Source organism: Syzygium oleosum, unplaced genomic scaffold (assembly GCF_021117445.2).
Source record: "Syzygium oleosum isolate NSW1041296 unplaced genomic scaffold, Sole_v2.1 Sole_v2.05, whole genome shotgun sequence".
NCBI lineage: Eukaryota > Viridiplantae > Streptophyta > Magnoliopsida > Myrtales > Myrtaceae > Syzygium > Syzygium oleosum.
Window position 1 is genome coordinate 11679577 of NW_026607489.1, and position 18956 is coordinate 11698532.

Here is an 18956-nt window from a genome sequence, read left to right on the forward strand (position 1 = left end):
AGGCGGTGCACCGATTGCCGGGGACAAATATTTCGTAACAAGGTGATATAGAACCTTATTGAGAATTAGGGATGATCGGTTTCAGGGTGGATCAGTTCCAGACCTAAAACCTGAAACCGACGCTGTTATAATCGGTTCATAGTTTTTGGAACCTAGAATCTACCCTGTTTGCCCTGAACACTATTTTGGAACCTACCATGTTTTTTCGGTCCGGTTCCAGAGTCTACCCAATAACCTGTTTTTTTTTTTGTTCCTTTTTTTGGTTTCATTTTTTCCGATTAGCAAATAAGAAAACTTATAACTCAAATCAAAGGTTATAAGTTTGATTGTGCAGACAATCTTAAGTATTTATACTTAAGCATATTATCTTAATCCCAATAATTTAATGGACATGATAAAACAGTATAGGTTTCTTTGTTACAGAACAAAAATTTTAAGAACAAAAATTGCAAACTATTTAATGGATATGTAGTTTCTTCGTTACAGAACAAAAATTTTAAGAAAAAGGAAATTGCTACGTATAATGCTTATAAGCCCTTTAGTTAAACTATTTACAAATAATGATTACCTCCATCATCATTCCTGATATAATGCTTTGAATTTTGGTCATATAAAATTGCAAGTGGACCTCCATATAAAACTAGTTCTAAAACCAGTCCGGGTGGGTTTTCACTTGGAATCGGAAATCGAACCGGTCCCCAAAAAATGAAACCGGTTCAAACGGGAACAGGTTCCCGGACCTGTTTTTTGGGTGGGTCGGTCCGGTTACACACCCCTATTGAGAATTAGATTTTTATATAGACTCGCTTTATTGATGAATATGGAATGTGAAAAACATAATTTGACCTTAAGCATATGATCATCTATTTTACACGAGCAAACATATGATTTTGCGTGGTAAGCTTCTGTACTTTCTCGAGAAGTTTACCTGTAATAATGTTCAAGCCTGGAATATCTTGGGATATGCATGATGTTTCTTGGAATTGAAGCATTACATTTAAAGTTGCTTAGAGTAAAGGGTTGGACAGAAAAGAAAAAAGAAAGAAAAATAGTTGATGGATTATATATTCTTGCAAATTTTGCAAGAGATGGGCCGGGGGTGGTTTCTGGGGGAGGCAAAAGCAATTAAGAGGAGCCTGTGCATGAGCACATGCAGTTTGCAGCTGCACACTTAGCCATTTTCTCCTCCAATCATGCAGGCTTACAAAAGGATTTGGATTTAGGAGATCCGGTTTTACTTGACCGTGTTTCTCAAATTCAAAAGGGTTAAAAGGGGGAGAAAAAGAAGAAGTCGACATCATTCCATTTATTAAGTCGAATTCAAATGGGGTCGTGGAGATACTATTTCAGTATCGTTTTCCCTGTGTAACGTGACGAGATGAGCCAATTACAGTGCCCACATGATATCAGTTAACTCTCTTTTTATGTTTTTGGTAAATTTGGTCTTTGATTGGCTCGTTTTTCATGAGTCAATATCGCATGGTATACTGAGCAAAACTTTTATATTTTCAACACGATTCTATTGACACACTTCAAGTATTCAGAAAGGTTGGATATGGTGCATAAATAAATTGTAATCCGGAATTTTGCTTAATCTTATACTTGCAATTTGTATAATAGTACATGTACTTGTACCGTTAACATGGCCTGCTCGAAACGGTTTCCCTTTTCACTTTTTATTATTTCACATTTTACGGCTCACATAGATTGACTTTTTTTTATATCACATGAAACCCTTGTTTAAAACCATTCAAAATGTCCAAATATCTTCATGATGACTTTTCATGAATTGAACTTTATACAACTATGGCGTTGCAGATTTAGGCTCCACATTCACGACGACTTTTCATGAATCGAACTTTATACACGCCCCGTAGACTTCAACATCGCAAAATCGACAGTTAATACAAGAACCAAATAGAGGAATTTCTACCCCCAATTCACGTGCTCATGCCAACCAAAACTCAAATAGCTAAGGTGAAAAAACAACATGCACATGGCATTATAGGGAGGAAAGGTGTCCTAGAAGGTGATTGGGGTCCAAGATCTGTTAATCAAACGAGGGACTCATAACTGGGAATCGTCCAAATTATGAAATCTGTTTTTCTAATCGACATCTTGTCGACATCAACATAAAAAAAAATAAAAATAAAGAGAGAAACAGAAGAAGGAAAAGCATCAGACATCATATGACCGCCACCCCCATCGCAAGCTCTGATGGAGGGGAACATTCGGATCCTATCGTAAGCAACCCATGTGCAACCGTAGTTGTTCCACCAAATCTGCATATGATTTCTTCATTAGAAAACTCGAATTGATTGGGGTTGCTGCTGCTTCCCTGCTCCTGCAGCTGCTGTCGGCTATAATTCCCCATTGTTTTAGCTACCGAGTGTCTGTGAATGGAGAGAAGATAAAGGGGGCAGGCTTAGGGAATATGATAAGCGTTTGCATCAGATTAGAGAAGCACTTAACGTGGGTTTGCATGTGTTGTGCGAGCAGCGCATCGCGTTTCGACCCATCTGCCCGAATTCCAGCATGAATTGCTGTCAATCTTTCGCCAAAACTCTTTTCCCACCCTTTGATTGACAATCTGTCAGCTCGAGCTTTGGAAGCCTTGACGTAACGAATTCCCAATCGGGTCAAAAAAAAACATGTGGCCTTTTCAACTTCGAACTTCGTTCCGGTCTTGTCCATCTCCCTTCATCTTTTTTTTTTACCCATCCATAGGGTCGGGAAGGATGACGAGAAACGGTAAGACGGAATGTGAAGCTTCATGTTTAAACCATCCATCGAAATATGGTCCGGCTCATTACCTTTTCCTTTAAATAAGAGCGAGTATTCGAGCCTTCGATACAACTTATCTCTATGGATGTCTGGCGTAACTCCCAAGATATTACTTTGAACAGAAGACACCGTGATTTTAAGTACGGAATGGACCGAGTCCCGAACCAAATACTTGATTACTCGATTTCTCTTCCGCGGAGGGAGGAGTTGAGAGGGGAGGGGTTATCACATCCTTATTCGTAGGGTGTCAATTAGGGACGAGCGGTTCCCGATCCGATTCTGTCCAATCCAAAAATCGGGAATCGGATCGGGAGGATCAGTTCCCAGTTTCTAGGACCGGAGTCCGGACCGACTAGTCTTGGGACCGTAGACCGGACCGGACCATTGATCCGGTCCAGTTTCAATGGAACCAATCACTTATTGGTAAAGGCAAGAGGGAATTGGGGAAATTAGATTAGGCTTTCTATTTTTTCAAAAATTTTAAAAAGTAAATAAATATATATATGAAAAAAATAAGAAATATATATAGTTATCGGTCCGGTCCAGTCCGGTTCCCACCCTAGAACTGGGAACCGGACCGCCCGGAAACCGGTTCCACTTTTAGGAACAGGGAGCCGGACCAAACCGGTTGATCCGGTCCCGATTTGGGCGGTCCATCTTGCTCACACCTAGTGTCAATGGGTCAGGAATGGAACTGTGCTCGACCCGACCTGAACCACCTACATCCCAAGTTGTCCGGTCTGGTCGGGATTCGAGGTTGTGGGTGTTGTTTTTGGTTTTTTTTGCAGAACTTATCTCTATTGCTCTGTGTTGTTGCTATCAAATAAAATCCCAAAAGATATGTACTTACTGAGAACTCAAAACATCGAAAACCAAAATCTAACATGGTGATCAACTCATGAATGAAAAATTGGCTCACCAATAAGTTACTCGTCTCCGAGATTAGTGAGCATTTTTTGTTGTCATGTTGGCTCACTTAAAGTAATAATACAATCACTTCAGGACCTTAAAGCTTTAACACAAATCACAAGATCTGTGTTCGTTCCTTGGTACGTGAGATGGATCATATAAAACCCATGAATGATCATACTTGGAAGTTCCGATGACCCATTTTGTAAGATGGGCCTCATCCATCAAGCGAGCAAAGGCCTGGGATGTCGATGTTTGGGCCTACCATTACGACCAAGCCCAACATCGAGCCTTTGCTCATGCAGCGGGCTAAGGCCCGGCCACTCTTGGGCCCTCTAGGCCCAGCACTCGACTGCCCTTTCCGTGCCAAGCCCAACCCGATCAGCTGCTAGATTAGCCTATGAGTACTACCCCTTCATCCCGAGTTATAAAATTTTCTGTAATTCCTTTATCCTTTTTCGCAAAAAGACACAAGTAAAAAAATGGATTATGACACAAACAGTCCTTGAACTTTTAATTTATTCAGTATAGTCCCTGAACTTTAGCTTAATGTTCAATTTGATCCCTAGACTTTTAATTTGTTCAATATGGTCTCTGGACTTTTGGTACATGTTCAATTTAGTATCTAAACTATATGAAAATGTTCAATGTAGTCCCTCCATTAATTCAAGTTCAGGGACTAAATTGAACATGTATAAAAAATCCAGGGACAGCATTGAACAAATTACAAGTTCAGTGATCACATTGCACATTGAGTTAAAGTTCACGGACTATATTGAACAAATTAAAAGTTCATGGATCATATTACATATTGGGTCAAAGTTCATGAACTGTTTATGTCATTTTCCCTAAAAAAAGTTCTTTACAGCGGTCATTGAAGCCAGAAACTAGACGCGACCATATGTGACTGTTTCGGCCCTGCGATGTGGCCTAGTGCCTCGGAATCTTTACTCTTTTATCCTTTGAGGTGAAAGGGCTTGATTCCTCCCTCCTTTTTTTTTTTTCCATGGAGCCACACGAAGAAACCCTAAATCTCAAATTAGTAGTTTCGGGATGGGTCGATCCATCAATTCTAAAGGGATTTACTCGACCCATTAACTTGTGTGGCTCACGAAAAAATCCCCCCTGCTCGGTGGTCCTACTTGTTAAAAGGTTCGACTCAAAAGCTTAAATCTATAATTGCATGAATATAAGATCCGTTGAAATCCCATCAACGAATGATGCGGCCACTTTTTGACACTGTTTGGTCCGTGGACTGTTGGCATGTGAGTAGTGCCTGCTTTTTATTGAATTATCATTGGCATGCCTATGTGAGTTTTGAAGGATAGAACAGTATTAGCTATAGTAGTGTAACTTGAGCTATACAATCTTGTGTTTCTCATCTAGAACACTATCCTCCAAGCCAAGTGGTGTCCCCGTTAAACCTTACACAGTAGTCAGGCTGACTCAAGTGAGTCGGTACATGTTACACGTACATGTGTACGAGGAATGCGTAATGCAGATGAGTATTTATACGGCCGTATAGATCACCGTTTCAATCCGACGGACCCCGGGAGATGGTTGGTCGGCAGAACACCAGGAGCTACTAAATACTGTGACTCAAACGACAAGAAGAAGAAAGCCTGAGTAAAACAAATGCTGATCGACAAAATTCATTCATAAGATGATGCAACCGACAGAAACTGTAAACATGTTCCGTTCAAAACAGCTGCTAAGGATATGCTGCATTGCTTTGTACGTCTGGCATCGATCAAATGAAATCGACCGCGCACCTGCATAGTTTCTAGGGATGTAATCGAGTCGATTTCGAATCTAAACTGACAGGGGTTGCTTCTAGAGCTCGACTTAGCTCGATTACACGAGGGAGGCAGTCGAGTCAAGCTCCCACCTCAAACCGAGCTCGACTCTCCGGAGCTTAAATTCGACTTCGTAGAGGCATTCATTAAGCTCAGGCGCTTGAGAATTGACTGGTGGCTTACCATGGGAGCAGACTAGAGCTCAAACATGAGATGTAATGGAAAAACGAATGCAATCAAAGAAATGTGAATTTGCGCAGCATTCGAGCTGAGTTAAACTCGAATATAGTCCGCAAAGGGAAGGCCCGACAGAAGCCACGAGTGCTGCATTAGCACTTGCAGAAAACTAACATCGATGCAAAGTAGTTCATCGTCAACTTATTCAGACAGTGTCGCTAACAAGGACATGAGCGCCCGACAAGAAGTTCCTCCAAAAATCGAAACCTCCACTAGACAAGAACAGCTGAAGTTGAGAAGAAGTACAAAAATCACTTGTTTCTTTCATTTCGACATGGCAAACCCGGACAAAAGAAAAAGCAACGCAGGAGGCATGCATACCTTGACCCGCGCTTCTTCGATCTTCAATCGTCGGGACTGGTCCGGTCAGTCCGAATCCGAAGCGAGCCGGGCGGCAATGGCCGAGTGGTACATTGCGTCGTGGAAGCTCGAGCTCTCCCTGGTCTTCCTCCGGAGTTGCTTCGCTTTCTCCTCCGTGAAGCCACCCAGCGCGAACCTGGATCTGGGCGGCCATGCCGCCGCCGCCGCCGCCGCCTTCTGGGCCTCCGGATTGGGCATCTCCGGCTGGTCGTCACCGTCGGGGATGGTGGCCGTGGCCGTGGCTGCGGCGTGGCTCGGGTCGGAGGGCCACCCGAAGAGCGGGGCCCACCAGTTCACGGAGCCGGGGTTCGGGCGATTCGGGTCGGGCTTCCGGGACGAAGGCGGCAGCGACGCGCGGATCGCGAGGGCGGGTTTGAAGGACGTGATGGCGGTCGACATTGGGGACGTGATGGTGCTGGTAAAAGAGAGGGAGAGAGACACAAACGAGAGGGAGAGTGAGGGAGACTTTCTCTGCTTTGCTCAGCTGAAACAAATGGCGTTCCACCATGGTCGATCCTGCTGTTTCATCAATTTGAGCGCATGCCTGGAGCCAACGTTTCTCTCGTTCAGCTCCAGCTACTTTTCTTCTTTGTTTAATTCCTAGAGCAACGGATCACACATTGTCCGCGCCCCGACGCGTCCAATCGGGTTGGAATTCACGCCGAATCCCGTCCCATTCGGCGACATCGCACATCTCACGAACTTTCCGATCACCGTCAGATCGGTCGATATCCGATCGCGCATAACATCATCCCATGAAATTAGTGATATATCCCGTTGATTAGGAGCAATATTTGAGGTGCTTTTCTCAATTTGGGAATATACCTTACCTTGTTAGACTTTGTATATGTCCGGGTGCAGCTGATGACTTTGATATACCCCAATGGCCACCTTTCCTACTTAGAAAGGGGGGTGGGGAGTTCGAATTCCCACCTTTTCAAGAGGAGGCTAGGGGTGAGGACGTGTAATTTCAAATGTGGGTTTCGACTTTCATGCTCTGCAAGAAGTAGGGCAAAAGTCCACGAGCGAATCGAGAATTAGAGTATGACAGATCAAAAATATACGGGAGAAGATGATGGATAAGGGAGTCGACGTGGATAGGATCGAGATGCGCGTGCAGGTTGGTACTCTCTGTCTACTTTTTTTTCTCGTCGTTTTTTAATTGCTCTTCGGTTGTAGTGCCTAATTAAAAAAAAATTAAAACCCATCTTTAGAAAAACTAAATATCTTTGAGATCCAGATCAGTTCCAAGATTCCAGAGGTCAATTATGGAGATTATGGGCTTAAATGGCCCCATCGAAATGAAATGATATAAGCAAAAGAGAAAGCCCAAAGAGCCCCTCCTAAGGTATCATCATCCTCTTCCCTTTCAATTCAGCACCAAGAACCCATGTACAATTTTGGGCTTGTAGTGGGGGGGGACATTAGCTAGCCCCTGGATTTCAAATTCAAAGAGATCCCTCCTGGACAACATTAGAGGAATCACCACTTTTTTCTTCCCACTAAATCGGGAGACCGGATATCGCATTATTTCCGCGCTTTCCAATCCTTTTTCTTCCAGGATGCGGTCCCGAAAAAAATTCCCGGCGGGACTATCGATTGGGTAGCACTTCCGACCTCATTCGCGGCGGCGGCGGCGGCGATCTCCTAATCAATTATCGGGCTCTCTAGATAGACGTTTCGCACCAGCCCACCTTTGTTAAAATTGCAATCGTCTCCTCCCCCACTCAATAATCGTTGACCCAGACCCCCTCCCCTCCCCCCAAAAAATTTACCAATTTCTAATTTCTTAATCAGCACGAAATATTTTTTTTTTTCCCTCTCCCGGGCGAAAAAAACCCTAATAAAGAGAGAAAAAAAAGGAAAAGAGGCAAAAAGGAAGAGGGGCAAAAATTGAAGAACGGGGGAAGCCCTCGATTTTGGACAGTATAAGAAGCAGGGGCCTCCGTCGCAGCAGCTCCCCTGCGTCTCGCCCCTTCACGCTCCTTCATCACCCAGTTATCTTTTTCGTTTTTTTTTCTTCGTTTTTTTTTTTTACGATTTTCGTAGTTTCGTTCGTTCGTTCGTTCCTTCTTCTTCTTCTTCGGGGCTTCAATCCGCATTTGAACCCAATTTTAAAACAAATTAGTCAGCGAAAAGCGTGAATTTTTAAGGGCCAAAAATCTCCGGATCCCAGAGCCTTGGGATTGTTGATCCCTCTGTAAATCGCCGCCAAGGAGGAGGGAGGAGGAGGGAATTCGAAGCATTTCGGTTTTTGACGAGATCGCCTTGTAAGATATAGCTACTAGCTAGTGATCAGCCCCCTTCGTGTCCCCCAATCGTTCCGGTTTTTTTTTTTTTTTGTTGAGGTTTTGCGCCTCCCTACCTTGGATCTTGGGTTGGATTTGGATTTTAGGGTTGCTTTTGCTCTTTGGGTTTTTTTTTTTGGGGGTGGATTTTTTTGCTTGTAATTTCTTGGGAGGGGGTTGCGATGGAGAAGAAGAAGACGGCGGTGCCGCTCGTCTGCCACGGGCATTCGCGGCCGGTGGTCGATTTGTTTTACAGCCCGATCACGCCCGATGGCTTCTTTCTCATCAGCGCCAGCAAAGGTAACGGAAATTCGTCTAAGGAAGAGTTGCCCCCGTCGTGCGTGTGTTTGTGTGCGCGCGCGCGTGTGCGTGTGTGGATTTCTGTGGGATTTTTCGCGATCTGTACGCGTTGGCGTGCGCTGGGGGGAGTGTTTAGGCCTCGTTTTTGATCGATTGGGTTTGAGCTAGTACGTACGTGTGCGGGGCCGCCGGATTGCTTCGTTGGCTATTGGAAAAGGAAGTGCTTTGTCGGCTTGTCGTTCATTGTCTCGGTGGGATCATTGCGAAGGGCGCTTGCCGGGTGGATTGTGGCCGGCTTGAGTCGGGCGTGTGTCGAGTAGTGGCAATGGATAGGGCATGTTGGGGTGGGATTTGAGTGGGGCTCGTCTGTGGAGTCTTTTTAGTTGGGGTTCGAAGCTGATGTTCTTTGCTGCGTCGTGCTCGGGAAAGTTTAGAGAATTCGAACCGGTGCTTTCGTGCTTAATTTCTGCTGTGGCTTTACTGTTGGGATTCAGATTCCAGCCCGATGCTGCGAAATGGAGAGACTGGAGATTGGATTGGAACCTTCGAGGGACATAAAGGTGCGGTCTGGAGCTGCTGCCTGGACACGAATGCTCTACGTGCTGCATCCGGCTCTGCAGATTTCTCCGCGTATGTGAATATTTAAGTTTGGTTTTTTCGGCAACGGCAGTTGCCTGTATTGTTCGTTTGCTTTGCCAAATAGCTAAGCACTACTTGGTCCATAGAAACGTGAGTTTATAAGGCACATTCAGTCTGACGATGAAGGCATAATTGACCTGTCAGAGAATTTGGTGTCACTTCATTAACAACTCCTTGTTAGAAAATTTGGGGGGTGAGGCTTGCTTGTAATCCTTGATTTTGAGATAGCAGACTACTCTAGGCAAAGGAGTTGTGTCTGTATTTCGTTATTTATGACATGCTCATCACTAGGAGGACATTGTTCATGAGTGTTACTCTCTGTGCCTTTTTCCCAGGAAACTGTGGGATGCATTGACCGGGGATGAATTGCACTCTTTTGAACACAGGCACATTGTCCGGGCATGCGCCTTCTCAGAGGTAATTACAATGATTTCTGACCTTTTCCCTGTAGCTGCTAATTCTTTGGCTTTTGTTGGGTTTCATTGTATAATTTTTTGTCCATTTCGTTGACCCTCTCAACTTCTTATCAAATACTTCTGTTGTGTACAGTTCTGAAGCTTCTTAAGCCTCACCATGCACTTTTTACAGGACACTCATCTCTTGCTAACCGGCGGTGTCGAGAAAATTCTTCGAATTTTTGACTTGAACCGACCAGATGCTCCTCCCAGAGAAGTTGACAATTCTCCAGGTTCAATAAGGACTGTTGCATGGCTCCATAGTGATCAGACCATATTGAGTTCCTGTACTGATATTGGTGGCGTAAGGTAAACTTAGTTCTATCAGGTTGAAATATTTGTTCCTTTAGCCTGTTGTTTTGTAATCTCTGTTTTGACCGGTTAAGATTTAAACTGGGCGCTCATTTTTGTTGGGCAAACTGGGTTTAGCCGTGTGGGCTATATTTACCAGGTTCGGCAAGTATTTGCGCTGTTGATTATTTTTTTCGTCTTTCAGTATTGTTCACATTCAAAAAGAAAAAAAGTTTGGGTATGTGAATGGTTTTCTCCAAGTCTCGTCTACTGCATGTTGCTCCTATTTGTAGCTTAACTGTGAAATGCAGTTATGTTTTAGGCTCGGAATATTGATGCTTTCTTTAAATTGTGGAGGCACGTGTGCCCTAATAACTTCCTGCCACTCTACCCTTGGAGCTAGGGCATCATTTAATTTTTTTTGCAAGGCAGGGCTTATTTTTATTTCCTAATGAATTGTTTAAGGTTGACTATCGAGCTGTGTTTTTTCCTCAAGCTACATTTCAGTGGGATTAGATTAGGAGGAATTGGAATGATAATCTATGTTTTCATTAAGCCCGTTACTTATATATATATATAAGTAAACAATTAGGCTGAGAAAAATTTCTTAGCATATCTATATTTTCTCATGAATTTGGATGACCTAGCACTCATTTTTGGTTGAGTTGTATACTTACCTTCTTTGTTGGGTTTTGCTCATTCATTCTCATCCATACCCACTTGAGTTTTGACCCCTTTCTCTCTACAAAAAGTTCATTAAACATATTGAACAAACTTCTTATTGTGTTTTGTTTCATCGAAATCTAATTTTAATGCTGATGTTTCTGATTGGCCCTTTACGATCCATGCTTTATTCTGAATAAAAGAAGGATCTGCCTGATTTTGATTTGCACATATAGGACAAAAGTCACTAATATTGAATTTTAATTTCCATTCCTGTTGATTCTGAGGAACCAAACAACCTACGAATAGAATGAGAATCTTATCGCATTCTATTGCATTCATTACAAACCTACATACAGGCCCTTAATAAACTGGTTGTCGGGTCAATGTGGTACTTGTCTATGGTCGTCTTTGTAATTAGCTATCAATGTGGTGTATTTGGGAATATGATACCGCTCTTGCTACGCCCATTATAAGCTCTTGAAAGCTTATTAAACTCTTAATATTCCTTTACATTCACCTATGCATGCCGTCTGGCTCTCTTTTCTTATCTACTTTGTGACTACACTACAGGTTATGGGATGTAAGGAGTGGGAAAATTGTTCAAACTTTGGAGACAAAATCTCCTGTCACTAGTGCTGAAGTGAGTCAGGATGGTCGCTATATTACCACAGCTGATGGTTCTACTGTTAAATTCTGGGATGCAAACCAGTAAGCTCCTGTAGTAAAACTGTTCTTGATTATGTTTTGTTTGTCAAGACTGGGCTAACAAAAGTTTTTCTTTATCATTGTTTAGCTTTGGGTTGGTGAAGAGCTACAACATGCCCTGCAATGTCGAGTCAGCCTCGTTGGAACCAAAGCTTGGGAATAAATTTATTGCTGGTGGAGAAGACATGTGGGTTCACATTTTTGATTTCCATACTGGAGAAGAGATTGGTAGGTGATGGTGATATGTATTTCAAGTTTCGTATAGCTTTGGTGTCTGATGAGTGGCACATACTTCTGTGCACTTATCGGCTCCTTCTATAGTAGCGGTGTTGCATCTTATTTACTTTTCTTCCAGTTTGTGTTTATTATTTCCATATTTTCTGCATGTTGTGCGCTATGAAAATTAATGGGCCTCATCTTGAATGGCTAAACTGTGCTCCACCTGAATTTTCTCATGCAAAGAAGCTTTTCTCTGTCATGTCGGTATTCTGTGACGATCAAGTTCTAATTTGGATCCTGCTTACCCTTGGCTTTAGGATGCAACAAGGGTCATCACGGTCCTGTCCATTGCGTGCGATTTTCGCCTGGTGGGGAATCCTATGCTTCTGGTTCAGAAGACGGCACTATAAGAATATGGCAGACTGGGCCCACAAATAACTTAGAGAATGATGCAAATCCAGGCAATGGACCAGTAACTGGTAAAGCAAAAGCTGGGGCAGATGAGGTTACTCGTAAAGTAGAGGACTTACAAATTGGCAAAGAAGGGAAGGTTGGTGAGAAGGATAACGCTGCGGACGCATAATGTGCTCTTTAGGTTTGATCTGTCCGTTTTGTCTATCCTGCAAGTTTCGAGCATGTGCGTGTGTGATGCTTGTGCTTTGCAAATAAAGTGGACATGCTTTTGATAATTTTTATTCCTCTGCGGTCCTTTTAAATGGTTCTCCCTTGGAAGCTCGCTGTCTCCTCGTGTTCCTCTTGTAACAGCAGATAGCGCTGAAGTTTGGGGACTTCATTTTTTTGCTTTCTGGATTGTGCTTAATGAAGAAGTATCTGGAATTTTGCTAGGTCTATAGTCAGCTGGTGCTTAGTGGTTCTTTGTGAAGTTTCATTTCTTCTTTCTCAGGAAAATAAAAATGAAACTTCTCGGAGAGTTTCCGTTAAAACCCTCAATTTCTTGCCAAACGAAGTCTCAATATCCATATTGAAGTCAAGATATGAATTGGTGGGCGGGGGAAGGTTACACACTTAACTTTTCGGTTTACCCGCAACTAGCACATGCCGGGTTGAATTCCAGCACTACCGATGCAAAAAATTTGCACTTTTAGAAAAATGAAACCACGATGTAGAAAGTTTCCGAAGCATCACTGAGCATAGAGACGACCCAAAGACATTAATGTATCAGTTCAAAATTGTCTGAATGATATATGTTATAAATGGTTGCTGGAAACCCTCAAAAGCACGACTGAAACTGTCTCTTTCCCAGTGAAGTCCCTCCGTGATTTAGCAGCTGAAGATGAAGCACTCATGTTGATGTCATAAGTACCGGAAGAACTGGTCCAGCTATGTGGCCATGTGGCCAGGTCAAATATCATATAGTTGCCGTGTTCAAACTTTGCATCTTGACAGATTCAGCTGATGCAAGAGTAGTCATCTTGGAAAGACGAGGAAATATGTATCTCGATTTGTTTTTTGAACCCTCACAAGCCATGCATTAAGGATACTAATCAACTGAGGAATCAGAGGCGAACTTCACAAGCGCCTGTTCTGAAATTTGATAGCAAGCTGTCCTTGGCAAATTTGCGAGGGCAACGGTCTGGTTAGCTCCCTCGGATCGGCCTCAGCGTTATAAGACAAAAAACTTACCTACTTATTTATGTGGGTATCGCAATCAAAAGAGATTAAGGTAGATATACTCATCTCCGAGTGACTGTTAGGTCCAGATTTGTTGGTACGATATCTGTATCGGGTGGTTGTTAAGCCTTTTTTTTCTCAAAAGCTATATCAAAAGGTGAAACATTTCCTCACACTTACAAATTGACTACCAGCCCCTTTTATGACTGATGTGGAATAACCCAACGGTTGTCAACCCTTGCACGGATATGATGGAATCTAACGGAAGAGAAAAAAGAAAAAAGGGGAACCATGTATTAACCTGGTCCATTCTTTCCTTCATATTGCTACTTGTTTGATTTGCTCTATTGTCAAGCGTGAAGAGAAATCTGCTGCGACGTTTGTGCCTTTTCCTTCTTTCGACCGAAGTGAATTTGTATATGTCTGGCCTCGTACGTCCTTCCCAGTTGATTAACGTCGGCTTTCGTTGCATGTTGCATGGTCCACACAAGACTAGGATCGTCTTCGGAGGCTTATTAAATATATGGTATCCCTCCCTCCTGGCAAGCGCATCAAGAGGCAAACAGACAGAAAGTCATCATGAGATGGCTCCAAGAGAGTATAAGTGCATCGTTATCGTTCTAGCGATAGCCATTATCCACGTCTCTGTCAGGCGATAACAACTTACAACCAAAGGGAGCTGCTGTCCTAAGAAGATCAGAGGAGTACGTCGATTTCAATTGAGTATATACAACCGTGATTCTTAGTCCTTGAAAAAGAATTGTTAGTCCCCTCATTCTGCAGCAGTTGAATATGTATTACTAGTCATGTTGGGCATCCCATACATTTTCTAGTTTGAGAGAATCACTTTTAACAGAGGATGCCATTTTTACGGGGGAAGTAATTTGTTAATACTACTGTTGGGTTGTATTTGTAGATTATCATTTCTCTTTTCATGTTTGGAATACTAGAAAGATCCTAGTACTGATGTAATAGCCACACTGAACTATCACTTGACATGTGGCGGACATCAAGTCACGCAGATTAGATTGTAGTATGTAAATCGAGTAACCATAACCGAGGTAAGCGATGTCTATAGCTTCGCTATGCAGCCCATACAACAACATTCACATAGTTGATTGGATCGATCCTACCTTCAACTGAGGAGCCATCACAGACCTTGTCGATCCAAGGCTGAAAGCAGAATTTAAGTACAGTGCCTGTGATCTTAATCCTTGGAAATACCCGGCATAAGCGTCGTACTGGTGGAGATAAAAGAATGCTTAGCCATGGCGTCGGCTCCAGAAGATCCTCAGTGGCCTAACCAGAGGACTTCGAGCAGCACGAGGAATATCTCAGCACCAGGTAGAGCCGGCAAAGAAATCGAACGCTTTTCCACCTCGCCATTTGCTTTTTCACCAGATTGTTACTGTGGGTTAGCGACATGCTAGTACAATTTCGAATTCGAATGCTTGTATCACTGCTCTGGGTAAAAGAACAGCCTGAACAGCTGCTATTGTAAGTTTTCAAAGGCAAATTGTGATTTCGTTGCTTATCCGTTGACCCTAATCAAGGAATCTATTTTGAGACCAGATTGCCCCACCTACCAACCCCAAAACAAAAAAATAAAGAAGAATGAGAACACCCCAACTCCAACTCAACCACATTATCTTGGCCCACCCCAATAAGAAAAAAAATATTATTCAGTCCACCAACTCCAAACCACCCAAACACCAACAATGACAGGAAGAAAAAACCATTTCTGGGTTGGTGAAATCCACTTCCCTTTCTCTCTCTCTCTCTGTCTCTGTCTCTCTCTATTTTTTCAACCTCTACCTCCTAAAGGAAACACCTTAGGAACTACATCTTCTAATACCTACTTTTGTTGAACAACACCATCTCCATCTTGAGGCAAAAACAGACACCATCTTCCTTGATCTCTCCTCTGTCTCTCTGTTGCAATGGCCGGGGAAGAGGTAAAGACAGAGACGCCCCCGAACTTCTGGGGGCACATGCCGGAGGAGGAGTACTACGCGTCGCAAGGGGTGCGCAACTCCAAGTCCTACTTCGACACCCCCAACGGCAAGCTCTTCACGCAGAGCTTCCTGCCCTTGGATCAGGAGGTCAAGGCCTCGGTCTTCATGACCCACGGCTACGGATCCGACACCGGCTGGCTCTTCCAGAAGATCTGCATCAACTTCGCCAACTGGGGCTACGCCGTCTTCGCCGCCGATCTCCTCGGCCACGGCCGCTCCGACGGCCTCCGTTGCTACATGGGTAACATACTAACATCCACCTCCATTCCCTCTCTCTCTCTCTCTCTCTCTCTCGAGTCAAAGCCTCTGTAGCTTATGGTCACGCCTGCAAAAACAAGAAAATGCCCAGATTTTGCCATTGCCAGAGCAGAGTCTTTTTAATCGTTACTGAATACCCTGTTTCGTATTAAAAGTGGGGGGTCGAATGGTCACTATAGCTTGTGGTTGATGTGCTGTTGCGTCTGGACATTAGCTTTGATTGATGAGCCGAAAATTTAAATGGGGTTGCTTCTTTTGCAAAGAAGAAAAGTAGGCTCGGGGCAGGTCAAGTAGAAATTCCTGCAGTCCCCAAGTTGGTCCACATGTCAATATAGATAGAATCGTTCAACCAAAAAAAAAAATATAGATAGAATCGAGTCATCTTTCTGTTAATCGCTTCAATAAAGAAGGGAGCTTTTAACGTTTTCTCAATCATTGCGTCTTTGTTGTATCCTAGATCTATTAAGGTAACTGCAAAAGAAACACAGGGCGCTGGAGAAGAGAGAGCATTTCGAAGCATGAATGGTTCTTAGTATGTGGGCAACAGGAAATCCTCCATTTGCATAAAAACTCACAATGACACGGTCTTTTGGCCCAATGTGTAATGTGATTTTTGAATTTTGAATTAGTTCAACGTGGCCTGTCAACTTTGGCCTAATGTGCAATGTGATTCCAGAACTTTTAATTTGTTCAATGTAGTTCCTGAACTTTTTCTACATATTCAATTTAGTCCTGGACTATATGAAAATGTTCAATGTTGTCTTTAATCTTGAATTAATGAAAGGATTGTATTGAATATTCAAGGACTATATTGAACATGCAGCATGATCTGTTCATTTTTGCCATTATTCCTCCTGGAAATGAGAAGAGAAGAGTGAATGAGATCTGTGTTTGGCATATAATGCAGGTGACATGGAGAAAATAGCTGCCACGTCCTTGGCATTCTTCACCCACGTCCGCAAGAGCGAGCCCTACAAGGACTTGCCCGCCTTCCTATTCGGCGAGTCCATGGGCGGCGCGGCGACGATGCTGATGTACTTCCAATCCAAGCCCGACACATGGACAGGTTTGATCTTCTCGGCCCCGCTCTTCGTGATTCCAGAGAACATGAAACCCAGCAAGGTACGAGCATGGGGAGTTGCTGTCTAGACCCCGTTTATGTTGTGTGCGCATTGACAGTGCGAAGGGATCATCTGCAATGTGATTTGGTTTCAGGTAAGGTTGTTCCTCTACGGCATGCTCTTCGGGGTCGCCGACACTTGGGCGAGCATGCCGGACAACAAGATGGTGGGGAAAGCCATAAAGGACCCTGAGAAGCTCAAGATCATCGCGTCGAACCCGAGGAGGTACACGGGCAAGCCGAGGGTGGGCACGATGAGGGAGATCGCCCGGGTGTGCCAGTACATACAGGACAACTTCGCCAAGGTGACCGCCCCGTTCCTGACGGCCCACGGGACGTCGGATGGCGTCACGTGCCCCACGTCATCGCAGCTCCTGTACGAGAAAGCGTCGAGCTCGGACAAGACCCTGAAGCTGTACGACGGGATGTACCACTCGCTGATCCAGGGGGAGCCCGACGAGAACGCCGACCGGGTGTTGGGCGACATGAGGGAGTGGATCGACGAGCGGGTCGCGAGGTACGGGCCAAGAATCGCCTGAGCTCAGAGCATAATCCGGTTTTTTTTTTTAGCTTCTCTTGTGGTGCGTGTTGATCATAATGAAAATGTCCAATTTAATTCTGATTATGAAGGTGGAGGGGTCTGTATGGTGATCAAGGCATGTTTGGGGAATAATCTAAATTCTATAGTACAATTTACGTGGTCATCAAATTCAAATTGCCAAATTAATCTAATGAATGATATGTAGAGGCTCTACCAAAAAATGATGGGCTCTCTCTTTTTGTCTTTTTCCAATTCTACATTTCTCTCGAATCCTTGGTGTTTGATGATTAATCTCACCAAAAAAACAAGGAGCTTTCGCTCATACAAGGACCTCCGCTGTCTGTCCATTTAATATATAAGTACGGCGGGCTCTACAGAAACATTCTTTTATCACATTTCGCACTTTCAATTTCTATTGTATCTTTGTCTTTTCTAGAAAGAGGGAATACTCTCAAGAAGTTTTATATCTCGGTGATTTTGAGAACCGCGACAAAGCCTTTAAGAACATGCTTATGTCCAATCTTACGGAGGTTAATCTCGGGCCACAATATTTTGCGAGGCATGGGAGCTGCTTCTACCTCCTAGGTGTTTAACGTCCACGGACGTTGAGGTCCGCAACAGGCCCAGACCCTTTTACTATTCGGGACCAATCTGTACCAAAAAATGATGGGCTCTCTCTTTTTGTGTCGTCTTTCCAATTCTACATTTGCTTGTTCTGGGCTGGCTAGACGGAAGTTGGGCGGCATCGTGCGCCCTTGAATGCGATCCATACGACACATCTTCGGCTCAAAAATGTCCTGAGACAAGATTGAAGTTGTCGAGGTCAGATCGGATTCCTTAATTTTGTCCGCGACCCACGACATCAATCTCCGTCGACGGGGTCGAATGACTTGCGGGAGTGAGCCCGATGGTCCCGTTTGGTGCAGAGAATATCTGATCTGCAATCATTACTGTCTTGGACTCTTCTGGGCCTGTCATTCTCGTTAGTTTCCTTCTTTTCTCTAGGGTCGACGTGCGTCCACTTCCTCCAATAGTGGCTTCCCCAGGTAACATGCCCCCGCCATACATGTTTCCCAGTCTCTCTTTTTTTTTTTTTTTAAAACCTTATTTTAAAGAAAGCTGTCGGGTCGGGTCAGGTCCTTCTCATTATAAATCGTCGCATATGTCTCCGATCAAATCCGACATTCTACACGGCTCGGAATTTTCCGGTAACCATGAATCGGCACGTGTGGATGTTACAGCGCTCGTGTTTCATACTTCTCAACGTGGTAAAATTTTTTTATCTCTCTGATACTCGCACGGTGAACTCCTCTGACTCGACCCGTCTGTAAGCTGAAGATCTAAGATTAAGCACGATTCGTTGCATATAGTCATAATTGAATGTAATTTTCTCCGCTTGTATTGCCCCTTCCATAGTAATTTCTTTTTCAAGCCAAATGGTTAATTAAAACACAGTCATTAGGGTAATGAACTAGCTCGGCTGAAGTGACCGATGCTATCATATGCTTTCCTTTACTTCATCGTCCTCGAGCGGGCACATATGCTCGGACCATCTTGATTTCCATGATCTTAAATTTGAATTGCGCTTATAGACTCCCACATCATCACTGGCTATGTAGCTACTAAATCTTCTACCGTTTACATGCACAACTGTGTGGCAGGGGTTCGAATCCCTCCTTGCCCGCAACCGGCCCAAAAGGGGAAGGACCGGGGGAAAAATGAGGAAGAAGACATATCTCTT

The 18956-nt window shown here is 43.8% G+C and overlaps 3 protein-coding genes across 3 annotated transcripts; 2 read left to right on the forward strand and 1 right to left on the reverse strand.

Moving 5' to 3' along the window:
* Positions 1-5844: 5844 nt before the first annotated feature.
* LOC115678428 (uncharacterized) lies at positions 5845-6884 on the reverse strand. Its single transcript, XM_030601823.2, has one exon. It carries the CDS (start codon positions 6483-6485, stop codon positions 6093-6095), a length of 393 nt encoding a protein of 130 aa, XP_030457683.1. The 5' UTR covers positions 6486-6884; the 3' UTR covers positions 5845-6092.
* A 1635-nt stretch (positions 6885-8519) lies between these two features.
* LOC115678386 (uncharacterized) lies at positions 8520-12494 on the forward strand. The gene is made up of 7 exons (XM_030601767.2): positions 8520-8674; positions 9169-9304; positions 9649-9730; positions 9902-10077; positions 11296-11433; positions 11519-11658; positions 11967-12494. Exons 1-7 carry the CDS (start codon positions 8557-8559, stop codon positions 12230-12232), a joined length of 1056 nt encoding a protein of 351 aa, XP_030457627.1. The 5' UTR covers positions 8520-8556; the 3' UTR covers positions 12233-12494.
* Positions 12495-15008: 2514 nt separating this feature from the next.
* Positions 15009-17406, forward strand: LOC115678404 (caffeoylshikimate esterase). The gene is made up of 3 exons (XM_030601791.2): positions 15009-15537; positions 16462-16676; positions 16770-17406. The coding sequence occupies exons 1-3, from the start codon at positions 15222-15224 to the stop codon at positions 17211-17213; spliced, it is 975 nt and encodes a 324-aa protein (XP_030457651.1). The 5' UTR covers positions 15009-15221; the 3' UTR covers positions 17214-17406.
* The last annotated feature ends 1550 nt before the right edge of the window (positions 17407-18956 follow it).